Here is an 18,262-nt window from a genome sequence, read left to right as displayed (position 1 = left end):
CCTCAAGTCCATCAACTGAGTTCACTGCTGGGCTATTTCTTCAGCCCCACAAAGAAATATTGTAAATGATGTATTCAAAATAAATACTTAAAAATGAAGTCAGACTGGGTTTTGTAGACTTCACTGATCTTATATGTGATAATGTGGGAGTGAGTAATGGGATTCTTCGTGCACAACTCACTGGAGTGGAATTTTAGGAATGCTAGACTGTCCTTTTCCCAGAAACATCTCGCACAAATATTCTCCTAGTCCAAGCTTTTTCTTAAAGACATGATAAGAACGGGGCTATGGGTGTAGCTCAGTGGTACAGTCCTTCCATACATGAAGCCCTGGTTCCTTTCTCAGGCTTGTAAAGGCCATTTGGTGTTCAGAGAATGTGATAGCTAATATTGGTTGTCAATTTGATTTCATTTGGAATCATCTAAAATACAACCCACTGGGCATTCCTATAAAGGACTTTTTTTTTTTAAATTTTTATTTTGCAATTCAATTCAGTTCTACATATCAGCCACGGATTCCCTTGTTCTGCCCCCTCCCGCCCCCCTCACCTTCCCCCCAGCCCGCCCCCCATTCCCATCTCTTCCAGGGCAAAGCCTTCCCCACAGACTGAGATCAACCTGGTAGACTCAGTCCAGGTAGAGGACTTTTTTTTTTAATCAGATTGTTTAAAGCCTAAAATGTGGGCAGCACCCTTCTGGTGGCACCCAGATACAAGGATGTGGGAGGAAACTTTGCTTTTTGCCTGTTTGCCCTCACTCTTAATGACAAGCTCATCTGTCCTGTTGCTGATATCTAACTTCTTTGGGCTTCCAATGTAGACTGAAAACAAGCAGCTCTCCAGGAATGCTCCAGGCCTTCACACCATATTTTGACTGCTGAAACATCTCACCTTGTGGACTGAGCAACTACTGGATTCTTGGCTTCTTCCGTGTGAGTTTGAACACGGGACATTCAGGGTCCAAGGTTTCACTCTGAATTAATGCACAATACTGCCCAGTACATAGTATTTCTTTCTATTATAACAAAATCAGATGAAAATATAATAAAACTCAGTGCTGAAGATATAGAAGTTACCTAATTGGTTTATTATTTGGAAGCAGGAACTAGTTTCCCCTGCCCTCTTACTATATACTTATCTGGTAAAGATGTAAAGAGATCGAAAATAAGGAAAAAAAAAACCTTTTTTAAGTATTTATTTTGAATACATGCTTTACAATAATTCTTTGTGGGGCTGGAGAAATAGCTCATCAGGGAAGCATGCTTGCTGCTCTTGCAGAGAACCCCAGTTTAACTCCCAGCACCCACGTGGCAGCTCAGAACCATCTGTAACCCCAGTACCAGGGGATCCAGCATTCTCCTTTAGTCTCTGAGGGTACATAGGTACAGGCACTCATACACATATTTTTAATTTGCATGTACTTTGTGTGCATATACACATATTGGAGGATTTATTGAGGCAACTCCACATAGTTAAAAGGGAGGTTTATTTTGGGGTAACTTATAACAAGTAAAGGAATAGGTTATAGGATCCGGGAGAGGTGAAGTGCAGTCCAGTGGTGTTCTCTGAAGAACTCTGCTTGGTCTACATCCAGCATCCAGGATCACCAGGAACCAAGAGAGCCAGCATATCTGGATCTCAGGTCTTAAGGGCTCCCTCTCAGCCCCGTCTCAGGGGCAGGTCATAGGTAGGCGTGACAATTACTGTAAGCCTCACTGGGGGTAGTACTTCCAGGTCAAAGCTGGAACAGCTACCCACTACATACACACGTATATGAAAGATTTCCAAATATCAACTTTTGTTTTTAAAGGTTGATTGTTGACAGTCAGAACAAAGATAAAAGAAACAGTCATGGAGACATCCTCTTTTATCCTGAGAAACTGTTGAGCTGAAGAGTAAGAAATTCAATCCCATGTTCTAGAACAACCATATTTTTCCAAGTTTTCTTTGTGGCAGACATTGGTCAACCACAGAAGTAGAATCACTTGGAGAGCACATTCCACAGATGGCATAACTATGATGAAACTAAAAACCACTAATCAAGAGGCAGCTAGATTTTACCCAACTATCCCAAAATGGCAGCAAGATTTCTCTTTTCTTTTGGAAGCAAAATTTTTAAATTCTATTTCGTTACACTTATTTATATTGTTGTGTGTATGTGTTTGGAAGTCAAAGGAAAATTGAGAGATGGTTCTCTCGTTCCACCACAAGGGTCCCACGGATTGAACTCCTGTTGAGCCATGTTGCAGGCCAGGACCACAAAGTTAAACTTCTTTTTTTTTTTTTTTTTTTTTAACCCCCCCAAAACTCAGTACATTTATTATATGCAATCGAGGATGCACAGTGTACATACACTCCCAATACTAGGCTTCCATATTTAGTACCAGAAGCAACCTTATCCTACTTACGGACAAAGGCAAAGTCTGGCCTCCAGGTCAAAGAAACAGGAGTGAAAACAGTCCAAGCAGGTTCTTGTAGAAAAGGAGACTTTCTTGGGCTGCCTTTTGGCCCTGAGTATATCCAGCAGCTCGGGACAAAGCAGCTTGAATTTGTTTCTAAGAATTCTCAATTCCTCATAGCACTCCAGAGGGGCGGGGTACAGCTCCTGGGTCAGCTTGGTCAGCTTGGCTGTGTGACGTAGAAGGTTCTTCAGGACAAGCAGAGAGATATTATTATGATAGAAATTGACCTTGGTAAGCTGGAAGCATTGGCTCAGGGCAGGCAAGATAGCAATGAAATGAGAGTCCCTCATCTCGCACTCCTCCAATTCCAGGGTTTGCAGGGTACTTGCGATTCTTGCAAGGAGAACCCCAAGAAGTTTAGGGCATGAATCAGACAGCACTACGCCACTCAGGTTCAGATGCTTGAGCTCACGGATGTTCAGGCACTGGCTCAGGTAATCCAAGTCTGACTGGGAGAGCCGGCAGTCAGTGATTGACAGGGTCTTCAAGGGCGTCTTCAGGCACCTGAGCCACTCTTCAAGGCAGCCTGTTAAAAAGTAGATATTATATACATAGAGATTCTGGAGACACGGGAGTTTGGAGATCTGAGAAAGCAGCATGCTTATCCATCCCTGCTCTGCAGAAGCAGCAAATCTGAAGGGCTTCGGAATTCCCTCTAGCACAAGCGTGTGAAGATTTCTCATCTGCTCCAGGTAAGGAAAAAGCTGTGCCATGAATTCCAGTGACCACTGACTCAGCTGCAGCTCCAGGATACAGTCCAGATCTATATTTTTGAAGATCTGTAACGCAGCGAAGACAGGTGAATCCCAAATCTTCAGCTTTCTACAGCACAGATGAATGGCACCTTTGCGCTGCTGGGCCCACTGTAACAGGTACGTTTCACATTTATTGAACCTGGCCTTTATGAGCTCAAGATCAGTTACCACCTTAAAACGTTTCTTCACCCCAGAATTAGGGCAGATCTCCTCCACTGGTTGCTTCTGCCTCTTGGCTTGTGGTGAGCCGTCACCTTCCTGGGTGTCAGCCCTAATGCTCCAGAAGTCCTGGTGCACATTCGTCAAATCAAGCACTCTGAGTTTCGACCTCCTTGGATGAACCTTCTCTGTAATCAGCACATCTAGTCCAGCAAGCAGAGCTTTCAAAATCTCCAGGTGGGGGTCCTTTATCAGGGTTCCCGCAGGAAGGCATGGGAATGGCCAGGCAGACACCATGGCCCTCAGGATGTTTATACGTCTGTCGGTGAAGGCCTCCTCAAACATCGCCGGGAGCAGCCCCATGGGCAGCTCCTCCAGTGTAGAAATGATCAAGTTCTCCTCCCTCAGCAGCCTCTGTCTTGCCAGCTGCATGAGTGTGGGTGGGGCCTGGTCTCCCATTCTGACCGGTTTTCGGGGACAATAATGCCTACTCAGCCACGTTCCCAGTCTTTCTTCAAACCCGAAGTTAAACTTACAACAAAAATACCCTAAACATTCCAAGCTCCTGTAGGCTGGAAGGGGCCAATCCAGATGAGACCTCCACCCCTGGAAGACTGATGTGCATGACACTCTCCTCGGCACAATCTCCTAGGACCGTCGCAGGGCGGGTAGAACCACGTACAGACCCTTAAGCCCTGAAGAAAGAATCAGTCGGCCCATCTGCCAAGTTGAGTCAGAGCCTCCAGCCCACGATACTGCGGCCTGTCCTTTGACCAGTCACACCTTACCACGTGTTCCTCGCGGGTTAGACGCAGTGGATCTCCAGGAGTGTCAGGGACATCCTCAGAACACCCATAAGCCTCTCGGCCTGCTTGGGGCCAGGGAGCAGCAGAGCCTGCGGCCAAACGAGAAGAAAGCAGGCTTAGGGCCTGGACGAGGAAAGGATGGGCCTGGTGGGGGGAGGAGGAGGAGCTATGACGACTCAGGGGCGGGGCCAAGACCCGTCGCCCAAGCTCCAGGGTCCCTACCTCGCTCCTCGGCCTTCGCGGCGTCCCTTCCCCGGCTGCTTCAGTCTAACGCTCCACCCCAGCCTTCCTCCCGACCGGTGATGCTCTCAGCGCCGCCCCCGCCGAACTTCATCCCGCCCCCAGCCGGGCTTCGGCTCGCCGTAGCCTTAGCCCCGCCCCTCTTACGGCCTAGGCCCACGCTCTCCGGGGCGTGGTCAGCGTCGCCATTTGCCGGTCGCTACCAGCTGGCCCCGCCCCCTTCCTGCCCGGAGCCGGCCCTCCAGTCGGCAGCTCGCCCGGGCAGCGAGGGAAGAGGGTGCGGCCGCGGCGGCGGGGACTGAGACACCGAGGGACCCGGCGTGGACCGCGGAGATGCTGGGCGTGGCGGCCGGAATGACCAACAGGTACGGGCGCACTCGCGCTCTGGGACCGCCGCTGCCCGAGCCTCCGGGGGCCTGGGCCTGACAGGCGGGCAAGCTTTGCTGCCGCCGCCGCGCGGCCTGCGGCTGGCGAGAGGCCCGGACACGCGCCGCCCAAGCCCGAGGCGGGAGAGGCCTTCGTGGTCCCGCTGAGCTGTCCTGTGCAGCCTCGGGGTGGGAGGGCGGATCCTGTCCCAGCGCTTGGCTCCAGGTAGTTCACTTTCTCCCGATAAGGAAGAACGGAGCAGGGGGTCTCAGGAGCACACAGACGAACATGTTTGTTGTATTAAAAGTGGAAACGGACGTGTTAAATATTTATTCATTGAGTAACCCATGGTATCGTAACATGCATAACGCTTTTTAATGAAAATAGTGTACCCTAAGGAGAAAAGTTAAGACGAACAGCCTGTTACATACTTTACAACTCCTTTCCATGTCTGGCTTAATAGAAAAGGCAGCTAGCTGCGTTCTGGTTTTTTGCATTGTTTGTTGTGATGTGTTTTGAATGAACTAAAGGAAATTTAGTCTTAAATGGATGGATGGGCAGTTTGAAGAGACGTATTCTTTCTTACAGCTTTTCCAAATAATTGTGGATGTTCTTTGTGACTCCACCAGAAGTTCAGAAGATTGTTTCTTAAAGGCTAATTTTGATGTGAAATCTGAGCTCACAGTTACATGAAATTCCTCAGACTGCCTTGTATTTGAATGGAACTGTTACTCACTTTAACGGGTTTGTATTGGCTTACCGCATTCAGGAATGTCCCAGATGCTAACACATCTTATTAACGTCTCGACCACCGGTTTCATTAAATTCTTAAAGTATTGGGGAAACTGTCAAACTCAAGATGTGGTAATTTTCCAACATTGCAATTTTCAGTGGAAATCATGACTTTTCTCATTATCAACAAAATATTGTCAGTTGTCCCCAAAATTCAGTTTCAATGAAATGTCTGCCAAATGTAAGTCTAAATCACCATAGTTGTCTTGTCTGTTATTCTTGCAGTAAAAATGGTATTTCAAAAAAATGCTTCTAATTCAGCTCAGTGCTTAACATAGCATGTGCTTTTCCTTGAGATGGTCACATTACTTTGGTATGTAGCAGAAGCACTTTAGGCACCAAGGAAGATGATCAAGAGTTAATAATTTGTACAGTCATTGCACTCATCATGGACAGTTATTGCATTTGCCATGGACATTTTTCACTGAAAAAGATGTGTGGAATATTAAGTTAATAGGGAATTGAAAATATTTGTGAGCTGTAGAGAAGAATGGGTATGCAGAATAGAATCTAATGGTGTCTGTATAGGACAAGTGTGTCTCTGGTCTAGTGTCCTCCCCCAATACCATCCCCTTCTCACCCCAAATCTCACTCTGTAGAATCCCACTCTTAGGCTGGCCTTGAGTTTGTCCATGATCCTCCTGCCTAGCTTCTGGAGTGCTGGGGTTACAAATTTGGCCACCGTGTGTACCCCTTCCCCCTGTTTTTTTGCATTAAGTACATCCATATTGACACACTGCCATCACCATGGAATATCTACAAAACTGAAGCTCTTTCACACATTGAACAGTTCCTCGTTCCTTGTTATCCCCAGCTCCTGGCGACCACCGTTCTGCTTCTCTTTGAATTTAACCTTTGCGTACCTCGGATAAGTGGAATTACACAGTCCTCATTGCATGTACCATAGTTGGTTTGCTGAGCAATTAGTCTGGATGTCCAACAGTTTGTTACACTCTTCACCTGAAAGACATTTGGGTGCTTGCATTTCTTATTTAAATATGCCTTCAAGGTCACAGTGGACAGAAACAGTACTGGGGTAATTCTCAACCATCACAGTATTGCAACGGTTCAAATAGACTTTTCCCAGGTGTCAGTGGGGATATGATTCACAGACACCGGAATCTTTGGCCTCTCTTGTCTTTTTTTTTTTTTTTTTTTTTTTTTTGAGACAGGGTTTCTCTGTAGCTTTGGAGCCTGTCCTGGACTAGCTCTGTAGACCAGGCTGGCCTCGAACTCACAGAGATCCACCTGCCTCTGCCTCCCAAGTGCTGGGATTACAGGCGTGTGCCACCACCACCCAGCGGGTGCTTGCATTTCTAAGACATTAAAACTAAAGATACTGTGGATGCTCGTGTACAGGTTTTAGTATGAACATATGTTTTTCCTCTCTGTGAAATAAATGTCCAAGGGTATGCACTTACTAGATTGTATAGTAATTGTATGTTTAGCTTTTTAAGAAGCAGACAAATTTTTCTTTCCCAGAGTGGCTGTACTGTTTCATCAAGGACACTTAAAGGGGAAATTGACATTCTTATCCTGTATGGAAAGAATTTGGCAAAATTATCACTGCCTTCAAAGTTTTTTTTTCTTTTTGTTATTTTTAATGATATGGATGTGTGTGAGTTTGTGTGTGGGTGTGTGCATATGAGTGCAAGAACCTACAGAAGCCAGAGGATCCCTCTAGGGCTGGAGTGAGAGGTGATTGTGAGATGCCTGATGTAGGTGCTAGGAATCAAACTTGGGTCTTCTGGAAGAGCGGTATGTGTTCTCAACCACTGAGCCATCTAGCTCTCCAACTCCCAAAGTAGTTCTTGAATGAGTGTTGTAGTATGGACTTTTTATTCTTGGGGCGTTTTATTAGGACTTAAGAACAAAGACTTGAAGAACCACCATTGGTCCTCAGGCTCCTGTAGGGCAGTGCCATTATGAAGAGGGAAACTGCTGTGACACCTAGTGTCTTTCTAGATTTGCAGTGTTTTATTCCTGCTAGGGAAACAGGTTGTGTGAGGTGTTTTGCTTGTGTAGTTTTTTTGTTTTTTTTTTAAAGACAGGGTCTCATGAACTTACTATGTAGCTAAGGATGACTTTGAGTTTCTCATCTTCCTTTTGAAAGCTGGAATTGAAGGCATGTATCACCTATGTACCAAGGTTTTTGCAGTGCTGGGGCTCAAACCCGGGGCTTTATGTATGCAAGTCAAGCACTCTACCTTCTGAGCTAATATTCAAGGACTGAAACAAACACCTTAGTTCTTTAATTGTTCCTTGCTCTACAGTCTTAGAGAAAATGATCCATCAGGATTTTGCCCTTACTTGTTTGATTATTTATTTATTATAGGATTGTGCTATATTGATTTTAGCATTTGTACTCTTTTCCTTTGTGTGAGCCTCCTGGCTCATCTCCTTGGTAGTTTTTAATATTGCTAAGTGTGGGTACTGGAAGTGAGCTTTCTCTCCTTCCTTGGGAGGGCTCAGAGCCTATCCTTCAGGTGGAGAAACTCAGCAACCTCAGAAATCCATCATGGGAGAGCAGAGTTTAATTCTGCAATTATATTTCAATAATGTCTATTTGTTCAGATAATCATTTAAATATGCCTCAGTACAGACCATATTCTTTGTGGGGGGGCGCCCCCACCTTTTTTCCCCCAGGGTGCTCTTGAGGAGTGAGGGATAAGAGATTTAGATAGAGGAGAGAGAGAGACAGAAATAGGATAGCCTTGGGAGGGCCTGGATCCTAATTCACCGGCCCCCTTCTGTCTCTTCTAAAGGGCTTTTTAAAGGAATGCCAAGGGGTGGAGCAAAAGACCTCCCCCCAGCACAGCCAAGTGCAGACCCTTCCAAACACTAGCAGAGTGGGGTGACGGGGGGGGGGGGGGGGGGGGGGGGGGGTGGAAGGATGGAAGGAAAGTCATTCATACCCAGGTGCTGCATCCACGTGGAAAGTTAATTATAATAGAGAGATGAAGAGAAAGACAGGAAAGAGGGAGACAAGGAAAAAAAAGAAGGGAGAAAGTGGAGGTGTGCACACCTCGTGGGAATGGAGAGAGAGAGGAAGGGGAGTTGTTTTTCCTTAAAATGAGGCTTTTACGTTGGACACAGAGTGGCCTCAAGGGGCGGGTCAGAATATTGACACTTTTCATTCTACCTTTACTCTAAGCAGTCCTATGCCCTCCTTGTCTCTACTGTTCCACATTTCTCTTTACTCTTCCTTTTACTTTGTTTTCACCAACTCAACACTAATCACTAGTCTAACTCTCCTGTTTTCTTCCACTCACATCGGTGGTAACTAATAGATTATTGTACACAGTACTATTGTTTCTTTACTTCCTAAAATGATTGTGCTTAGGGGGTGATTTTTTGTAATTGAATTGTTACTTTATTTTCATAATGGAACTGTCCTTTGGTAATGATGGAGTTTGCTAACAATTTTCCATTCTTGGAGAATATTGGGAATTGAGCCTATTTCTCCAATACCAGTATAACAGGGGAAAACTATTATCTGAACCCTACTATAACCTAGTCCTTCTTAAATATTGTGAATACCTCTATTGGGGGAAAAAAGGTTATCTTAAGGGGAAAAAAGAGAAAAATTAACCAGCCTAACCCCATATATACAAATCTCACTAAAAAAAAAAAAAAAAAACAAACTCAAGAAACATAAAAGCCACTAAGCAGGGTTGTGGTGGTACACACCTTTAATCCCAGCACGTGAGAGGCAGAGGCAGGTGGATCTCTAAGTTCAAGGCCAGCCTGGTCTACAGAGTGAGTTCCAAGACAGCCAGGGCTACACAGAGAAACCTGTCTCCAAAAAAAAAAAAAAAAAAAAAGAGGAGGAGGAAGAAGACGACGACGACACTAATAAACCCCTGGATTAATTCCAAGAAGACAGCTTTTTAAAAAAAGGAAGCCAATACAGGAAACGAAACCGGATCTCAGTAAAGAGAAACAAGAAATGGGGAGAGGAGGGTGGTAAAGAAAAGCCAAACAAAAGTACTGGAATAGTATTCACTAGGTTGAATATAAGCTTTGTGGAAGCTTCAGGAATAAAGGAGATCAGAGGGATGACAGAATATACTGCCTTGAGGATAAGGTAGAATTGGAATATTCAGTCTTAGGCATAGAGGAAGGAGAATTTCATGCTTCAGATATAGGGAAACGTTCGCAATAAAATCATAGGCAGTTCCACAGATTTCTCAACAGGAACTATGGAAGGACTTGGAATAATTTATTTCAAGGTCTGAAAGACAACAGCTGTCAATCCAGCCTTCTGTGTTGCACAAAACTGTCAGTATGGAAGGAGAAAGAAAAACTTCTCAATAAAAGCATTTTAAAGGAATTAGTCTCTCTAGAAGATACTTGTAGGAATCTTTCAGATTGAAGAGAAAGATAAACACTAAAAAGAATAAACTAATTAAACAAATAGGACAGCAAATATTGTCAACAAAATAACAAGAATTAATACTCATTTTTCAATAATAATTCTGAATATCAGTGGTCTCAATTACCCAATCCAAACACACAGACTACCATATTGAACTTTTAGCACAGTTATCTATTTTTTTGTTGGGGAAGTCTATCTTCTAAAATGATACAGGCCATGTCATAGCCCCTGGTTATTGCCTAGAATTTGAAGATAAGACCATATTACTGAATACTGTGAACTTTGAACATTGGACTCAGAGGACTTGAATTGGATCTGACTAGAAACCTCCTCCATAGGACTAGCTTTCATAGTAATGGAAGGTGCTATGCAAGCTGCCAAGGGAGGGAAGCAACCAATAGTCCTACCCAGATGCGATGCCTCTGAATCACAAAATACCAACAAAGCAAGGTACCCCCAAAGTGAAACAGTGACACTTAAATCTTGGTGCTGACCACCAGCCATCTGATTGGATGTAAGGCCTGCTCAAACTGTAAACCTAGCCAACTACCTATGGCTGGGGAGGCAGGGCATTTAACGTAGAGGGGATCTACTACTGCCACTTTCCTAAACCAGTATAATGTCTGCCTGCATTCTAAATATTTTTCCTTATACCCACATTATATGTGGCTTTCCCCCTTATCAAGTAAGCTTCTTTTTTTATAATATGGACACCATTACAGAAAGCCACAATTGATCAAAATTCAGAGAACATCTAACAGTGGGGTGCCCAGCTCCAGCTGAGTTATCTGTAATACAGCCCATATACCTGAAGCTCAGGGGACAAGGAGAAAAGATGGGGAGGGGATAAAAAGAGTATAAGAGCTAGAGGATCAGGAAGTTTGCTGCAAGGTTGTGTCTTCTCCGTATGACAAGCTACGCTCTAGAAGTCTCAGCTATGTGGCTGCCTAAACGAGACCTGAGCAGTGACAACACTGGTTGACATGCTAACCTGGGTGAGGGAAATCTTCGCAGGGCCCCACCCCTAGACAGAGAACTACAGGCAGTGAATGACTGCTGAGAGAGGGAGATTCAGCCTTCTGCTAGGCCCTCAGGCAGACTCCAGGTTGGTTCATAAGGAAGTGTGTTATGTGCATGCCTTGGCAACTGGTTTGAGCCAGTATCCTTGACCCTGTGGTCCTGTCCTAGTACGTATCCACTCTTTTATTTTATTATGTGGGCACTGAGGTGGAATGTGATGGAGATGAGGATGATTTAGGCATGATTGTGACAGTGTCTTTGTAACCAGAGCTTGAGGGCAAAAGCCCAGCTCCAGCAGTTTTACAAGGGCAGCCTCAGCCACCTGTCCCAGTTTACCAATTAATAAGGCTTCAGCCAACATTGGGAAGAGAAACAAGTAAGAATCCAGTAGACCAAGTTCATCTGTGGGGTACTGGCATGGCCTTTAGTTTAAATAGAGTAAAAATGAGAACACTGCTAGGTCAAGGTGTAATCTGGTTGGTTAATCATTGTTTCAGTTCTGGTTCTACAAAGGTATGCTGAAGAAGATTAGGGAATCTGTGGTTCAAGATGATTACTTCAGCTCCAGGACATGTAGCCTCACCTATCACAGATAGAATTGCTTGCTTATATTTGGAGAATAGTCTGTTCTGCGTGGCCCTGCTGGTCCTAGAATCCAAGGTAATAGGAAGCTTTATGGCACTTGACTTACCTCTCTACCTTCAGTCTTAAAGGGGGATGAGATGAGTTAGTAGACAACAGTTCTTGACTGATTATCATGGTTATGCAGCATCAAGTAGGAGTCTGACCCAAGGTAAAGGAGATAGATACAAATGGAAGCAGAGATGTCAGGCTTTCATCTGCTTTTTATCTCAGGCAAGAAGTCAATATCTTTTAGCAAAAGCAACTTCTGAGTGTCCTTTATATCTCCAGCACAGATTAATTTGCTGACAGGCTCCAAGGGGCTTCCCCCCTAGATAACTACTCTTTCTGGAAAATAGAAACAGAGTCACACTTGGAAGAATGGGCCGTGCACCTTGCCTGGGCAGCACATCAGAGCAGGCCCTGTTGGTGGAGGGTAGGGTGAGGGTGTTGAGCCGACCCTGAGGGCATGAGATCAGGTAAACTGGCCCCGCCCCTTGATGCCCACTGCATTAGGTGAGCTAGCCAGGGCAGGACTAGAGTTTACCCTGGTAGTGAGGATGAAGAAAAGCTGGCGGGCTGACCAACCCAGCTACCACCCAGGCCCAGAACCAAACCAGGGCTGTGAGTTGACCCACCCCAACACCCACCCCATTTATGAACCGCTAGAGCACATGAAGTGGCGAGTCCTGCAGATCCAAAGCTCCAGGATCTCCATGACACAGGGCAACAACAGGATATCTAAGAGAAGTCCCAGTGAGGACCCAGTATTGATGCTGCAGCAGAAGCCAGAGGCCTCGAACCTGACCAATGACTCATTGCAATGAGCACTTAGAAGTAAAGATGCATGCCCTGAAGGGTAAACTGTGTCACACTATAGCTTCCAAGACGAGATATTTTTTTTCTCTTTAAAATTTACTTTATCTTATTGGGGGGTGTTGCAAGGGCAGAGGGCAGATATGAAGAGATGGGGAAATGAATGGGATCAGAATGTATGATGTGAAATCCACAAAGAATCAATAAAAAGTTATAAAAAAACAAGCAGAATCTCATAAATGGAATGTGTTCAGACCTTTGGCAATTATGTCTTCTATCTAGCTCAGTTATTCTTAGCTTGTCTCAAAACCTTTGTGTATAGAGAACCTTTCTTAACCTCAGGCTTGGGTTGAATACCTGTTGTTCTGATGCAGAGTTTTAGAAAAAAAAAATCAAATACTTATTCATTAGTTCAGTTTTTCTCATTCAGAGAATTCTTAAAAGGAATGATGCCTAGAATATCACACTTGCAGGTCATTGCCTACATTAGAATGTTTGGTTCCTTTGGGGCTTAGAAGGCTGTCAGCACAGTTCTTGTTTTGAAATAAAATATAGACTGGCCCAATGAAGAGTATATCTTTCTTAGAATCTAGAGATGGACTCATTTATCCACAACATAAGCAGTATTGTTTGAGGAATGTAGTTAGTAGTACATTGGTAAAGTCACAAAGGTAAGGCAGGATAGAAAGCTAGGGGAAATTTTGAGGATGTGGGAAAAGGAAAGAAATCTGATTGAAGCCTCTCACTAACTAACTGAGAATCAAGAATTCTAGTGTACTAGAAATAAAGCACATGCCTTTAATCCCAGTACTTAGGAGGCAGAAGCTGGAGGCCTGGTCTACTATGGTAAGTTCCAGGCCTCCAGAGCTCCATAGTTTTTTCTCTCTCAAAGAAAAAACATTCTAGTATAATTAACAATATTTGCTTTGTAGATCACAATGTAGAGGTACTATTCCCTTTCAAAAGTTTTTTTCTTATTAATTTTATGTATATGGGTGTTTTCCTGCTTGTACATCTGTACCATGTGTATGCCTGTTGTCCAGGGAGGCCAGAAGAGGGGTCCTCTGGGACTAGAGTAACAAAAAAGTTGTGAGCCACCATTGTGGGTACTGGGAATTGAATTTGGGTCCTCTGGAAGAGCAGCCTGTGCTCTTTAACTTCTGAGCCACCCATCCAGCCCAAGGTACAATTCCTTTTCAGTAGAAGTACTTCATGTTAAAATAGCAATAAAAACATATTTAAGGCCTAAGATTATATGACTTTCAAATATCACCTTACTCTTCACACACACACACACAGTAAAAATAAATTAAAAAATTTGTTGACCTCCTGGTAACCATCGTGACCCAGGTTTTGCCTAATCAGCTATAATCCTATGTACTTCAGGAAGCACCCTTTGATTTCACTTAGTCTCCTTAGCAAAGACTTGAGGTATAAGGTCAGAATCCACCAAAAATGGTGTACATGACTCCTGTGTAGATGCCTGAGGTGCCCACATTACACTCTTGGGGGTGTCTTCCTTCCTGTCTTTAACATACACGAGGCCTTAGCACCCCCCCCCCACAGAACCATTAGTTAAAGAAGCTAGTGCTCACTAGGATGTACCCCATCTATCATAAAGAATTTTTTTTAAGTTACTATTAGCCTGGTGGTGGTGCACATTTTAATCCCAGCACTCTGGAGGCAGAGGCATTCGGATCTTTGTGAGTTTGAGGCCAGCCTGGTCTACAGAATGAGTTTCAGGCCAGCCAGGACTACACAGAGAAACTCAAAGTAAACAAATGGAATTTGTGGGACATGTTTCTTAAATGGCACCTTTGTTAGCCATAAGAGGACCAAAGGAATGATTTAATGTTTTCAGAAGGACCTAGAAAATAGAAAATGTATGCTGGGTGCTGACTACTTTTATGTGAACTTGATACAATCTAGAATTGTCAGAGAGGAGGTAGCCTCAATTGAGAAAATGTCTTCACAAGGTTGGGCTGTAGGCAAGACTATAAGGCATTTTCTTAATTAGTGATTGATGGAGGAGAGCCCAGCCCATTGGGGGTGGTGCTATCCCTGGACTGGTGGTCCTGGATTCTATAAGAAATTAGGGGGAGCAAACCAGTAAGCAGCATCCCTGAATGGCCTCTGCATCAGCTCCTGCCTCCAGAATCCTGCCCTGTTTGAGTTTCTGTCATGTTTTTGTTTAGTGATGAACAGTGATGTGGAAACATAAGCCAAATAAACCCTTGTCCTGCCCAAGCTGCTTTAGTAACTCTAACTAAAACACTCTATATCTAATCACGCCCTATGTTAGTCACTTAACTGCAGTGCTGGAAGGCTGAAGTTTGGGCTGCAAGGCTTCTACTGCAACTTTTTGAAGCTGAGTACCTACCATACAGGGAAGTGCTGCTTTTGTCTCTGACACTCTGCTGTCTACTGTTTGTTGTCCTGGTTTTAAACAGCAGCAAACCATTTTCCATAACATAAGAAGGGACTTAGTGAAAAGCTGTAGGTTAGGTTAAGACAAAGGAAAGACCAGGCCTCTTAGCCTCTTCAGGTTGTCTATCTTGAGTCAACCCCGCTTGTGCGTCATGCTTCTTACTTGGCTTAAGATTCCCATATTGGGAGCAGAGCAGTCTGTCTGACCTTATTTGGACATGTGCTCATCCTTGGTCTCTGAAGTCAGGGTTTTCCCCCTCCTATTTATTAAATTTTCTCCTCTTTATTTTTTTAATCCAGTGTTAGAGATTGAACCCAGGGGTCCTGTGCCTAGTAGGGAAATAATCCACCTTTGGGCCATATGCCCAGCCCTCAGGGCTTCTATATTCACTATGACCTAAGGAAAAATGGGGAAATGGATTAGAAAAAATATTAAATGTCCACTGCAATGTCCATATTTTACCTAATTTGTGACTGATCCTTAAACAAACTAAGGTCTGAGCATGGTATTTGGTGGTAAGATGTGTGTTTAATATGCACGAGGCCTTAGATTCAATCCCAAATATTTCATACACACGAGAGAGAGAGAGAGAGAGAGAGAGAGAGAGAGAGAGAGAGAGAGAGAATCATTAGTTAAAGAAGCTAGTGCTCACTAGGATGTACCCCATCAATCATAAAGAATTTTTTAAGTTATTATTAGTCAGATGGTGGTGCACACTTTTAATCCCAGCACTCAAGAAGTAGGGGCAGGTGGATATCTGTGAGTTCAAGGACAGTCTGGTCTACAGAATGAGTTTCAGGCCAGCCGGGGCTACACAGAGAAACCCTGACTCAAAAAAAAAAAAAGTTGTTGTTATTACTGTGTATGTGTGCATAATGTGCTTCTGGGTGTCCGGGTGTGTATTGTATGGTTTGTGGGATGTCAGAGGAAACTCTGGAGTTGGTTCTCTTATTTATTTATTTATTTATTTATTTATTTATTTATTTATTTATTTATTTACACTTTTACTTGGTTTCCAGGGATCGAACTCAGATTTATTTATTTATTTACTTACACTTTTACTTGGTTTCCAGGGATCGAACTCAGGTTGCCAGACTTGTGCAGCAAGTGCTTTTACCCACTAAGCCATCTCACTGGCCCTTATGTAGGTTTTTAAGAGTGTTAGAGAAAAAATGAGGAAGATAGGCATGGTGGTGCTTTTCTATAATCCTACCACTGAAGAAACTGAAACAGGAGGATCATGAGTTCAAGGCCAGCCTGGGCTCCTTAAAGAGTTTGAAGGTATCTTGGATTACATAAAGAGACATGTCTTGGGGGTGGGGTACAGACAGACAGACAGACACAGTGGTAGGAACATGGAAGAAGAGAATTTGGCAGTCCAATAGACTATAGTAGGACTTCAGGGGAGTGGTCCATGTAAGGTTGAAAAAGTATTTTAGTCTAAAAGAAACAGTGGTCAAGCTGTTCAAGTTTATATGATAAAAATTAGCTAGGTGAGGTGGTATATAACTGCAGTACTTGGGAGAAGCAAGTTCCTTTACTGAGAGAAAAAAGAAACAGACTGAGAGAATGGGGACAGGATATCAGGTCCTCATACAAGATGTTTCCAAGCCACCTCACTATGGGAGGTGTCAGATTAATGATCAAATTCACTCCATTGTAATTTAACTGTAAGTAACAAAAAATATTTCTTCATGCTTATGAGGCATAGAGATAGGTTGAGATAGAATGAAGACTTCATATGAGACCTCTGTGTCGTGGTCATATCTAATAAGTAAACCACAGTGGGTCTAAACAGATCTCAGCATCAGAAATCACTGTTAGAATCTGTAAAGCTGTTAAAGAGAGTCCCATAAAGAATTAGGATTTATATGTATGAGGCCATCCTCATGAGAAAACATGCTGTACCTTCTGTGGGTCTCCTGCTAGAACAATTTGTAAGGACCATTTTCTTGTCAGCCCCATTCAGGGCAGGCATATCCTTCTGATGACACAATTATACTCTTCTAAGACAGTTCTCCCTCTCTCCCTGCCTCCCTCCCTCCCTCCCTTTCTCCCTCCCTCTTCCCTCCTCTTTCTCTCTCTTTGGATTTCTTGGCATTTCAGGACAGAGTTTCTCTGTGTAGCCCTGACTGTCCTGGAACTCACTCTATAGACCAAGCTGGCCTCGAACTCAGAAATCTATCTGCCTCTCCCTTCCGAATGTGAGTGCTAGGATTAAAGGTGTGCCCTACCACAACCCAGCTTGGTGCTCTTAATTGCTGCTGTGTGGTTGCTGCAGATGGCCAGTGGCCACTGCTGTGTAAAGTTACAGAGCCAGCTGAGGACTGTGGCTCACACTTGGCAGGATCTAAAGGGAGTCATGATAATGGAGACTTTGTTAGAAGCACCAACTCCAGCTGGGGTACAGTTTCTCCGAGGCCAGGCTCAGGATCACAGAATCTTAAGTGGAGCTTTGTTCTCTTCGGTTAGAAATAATGACAGCAGATATTGAAGGAAGTTTGGGAGTATTGTTGCTGTTCAGGAAGAATTCTTTACTTTGTAGATGATCCTGATAAACTTTTTTTTTTTTTTTTTGGTTTTTTCGAGACAGGGTTTCTCTGTGTAGCTTTGTGCCTTTCCTGGAACTCACTTGGTAGCCCAGGCTGGCCTCGAACTCACAGAGATCCGCCTGGCTCTGCCTCCCGAGTGCTGGGATTAAAGGCGTGCGCCACCACCGCCCGGCGATCCTGATAAACTTTAAACTGCTAAGGAATATGAGATTCCAAGTGCAGGCTGGCTACTGTAGATCCAAGCCAGCTTTCCCAGAGTCTCTGCACACACCCCAGCTACTGCTGTGGACTCTGATAGACTTGATAGTATGTGGAAGAGTTGTGGGCTAGTGGGTTCTCAAATCGAATGTATACAATTTGTTAGCATTATAGTAATATCTGGACTATAGGCGAACCTAAAATTGCTCAACCTCCAGCTAGAGAACCTTGAACACTGGGGAACATTTGGGTTTCTTTCATTAGATTCTTCTGTATTGTGTTGTTGAATTTCCATAGCTTTTGTAGAAAAACCAAAGCTATTGCCATCCTCCTTTTCTCAGATGAACCAACTGAAACCAGAACATCCTTGTCTCCTCACAGACTGGCTGGTGGCTGGTAAAGTGAAAGAGAGACCTGGAGCCTGACACTTAGGATCCTATGTGTTTCTATGGCCTTTCAGAAGAGGTTAAACTGCCTCTCAGAAGTCTGTTTAGTAATGGGGAGCAAAATGTTTTAACTGGTTATTCTGGTGGGGCATAGTTAGTATCTCACGCCTTTAATCCCAGCTCTTGGAAAGCAAAGGCAGGCAGATCTCTGTGAGTTTATAGCCAGCCTGGTCTCCACAGTGAGTCCCAGGACAACCAGAGTTACAGCTTTTCTCCAAAGTGTGT

At 44.0% G+C, this 18,262-nt stretch overlaps 2 protein-coding genes across 2 annotated transcripts in view; one reads left to right on the top strand and one right to left on the bottom strand.

Moving 5' to 3' along the window:
* Window positions 1–585: 585 nt before the first annotated feature.
* LOC131893694 (oogenesin-1-like) lies at window positions 586–4,503 on the bottom strand. Its single transcript, XM_059243798.1, has 2 exons — window positions 4,403–4,503; window positions 586–4,269 (listed from the first exon to the last, which is right to left on the bottom strand). Exon 2 carries the CDS (start codon window positions 3,831–3,833, stop codon window positions 2,403–2,405), a length of 1,431 nt encoding a protein of 476 aa, XP_059099781.1. The 5' UTR covers window positions 3,834–4,269; window positions 4,403–4,503; the 3' UTR covers window positions 586–2,402.
* A 109-nt stretch (window positions 4,504–4,612) lies between these two features.
* Window positions 4,613–18,262, top strand: part of Lims1 (LIM zinc finger domain containing 1) — a 112,295-nt gene continuing 98,645 nt past the window's right edge. Inside the window, exon 1 of the mRNA XM_059243800.1 lies at window positions 4,613–4,785. Within this exon, the coding sequence (XP_059099783.1) occupies window positions 4,754–4,785 (32 nt within the window). The 5' untranslated portion in view covers window positions 4,613–4,753. The remainder of the gene's footprint in view (window positions 4,786–18,262) is intronic.

The sequence above is a fragment of the Peromyscus eremicus genome, chromosome 16_21 (genome assembly GCF_949786415.1).
Source record: "Peromyscus eremicus chromosome 16_21, PerEre_H2_v1, whole genome shotgun sequence".
In the NCBI taxonomy this organism is placed as follows: Eukaryota; Metazoa; Chordata; class Mammalia; order Rodentia; family Cricetidae; genus Peromyscus; species Peromyscus eremicus.
This window is presented reverse-complemented; position numbering and strand designations above follow the sequence as displayed.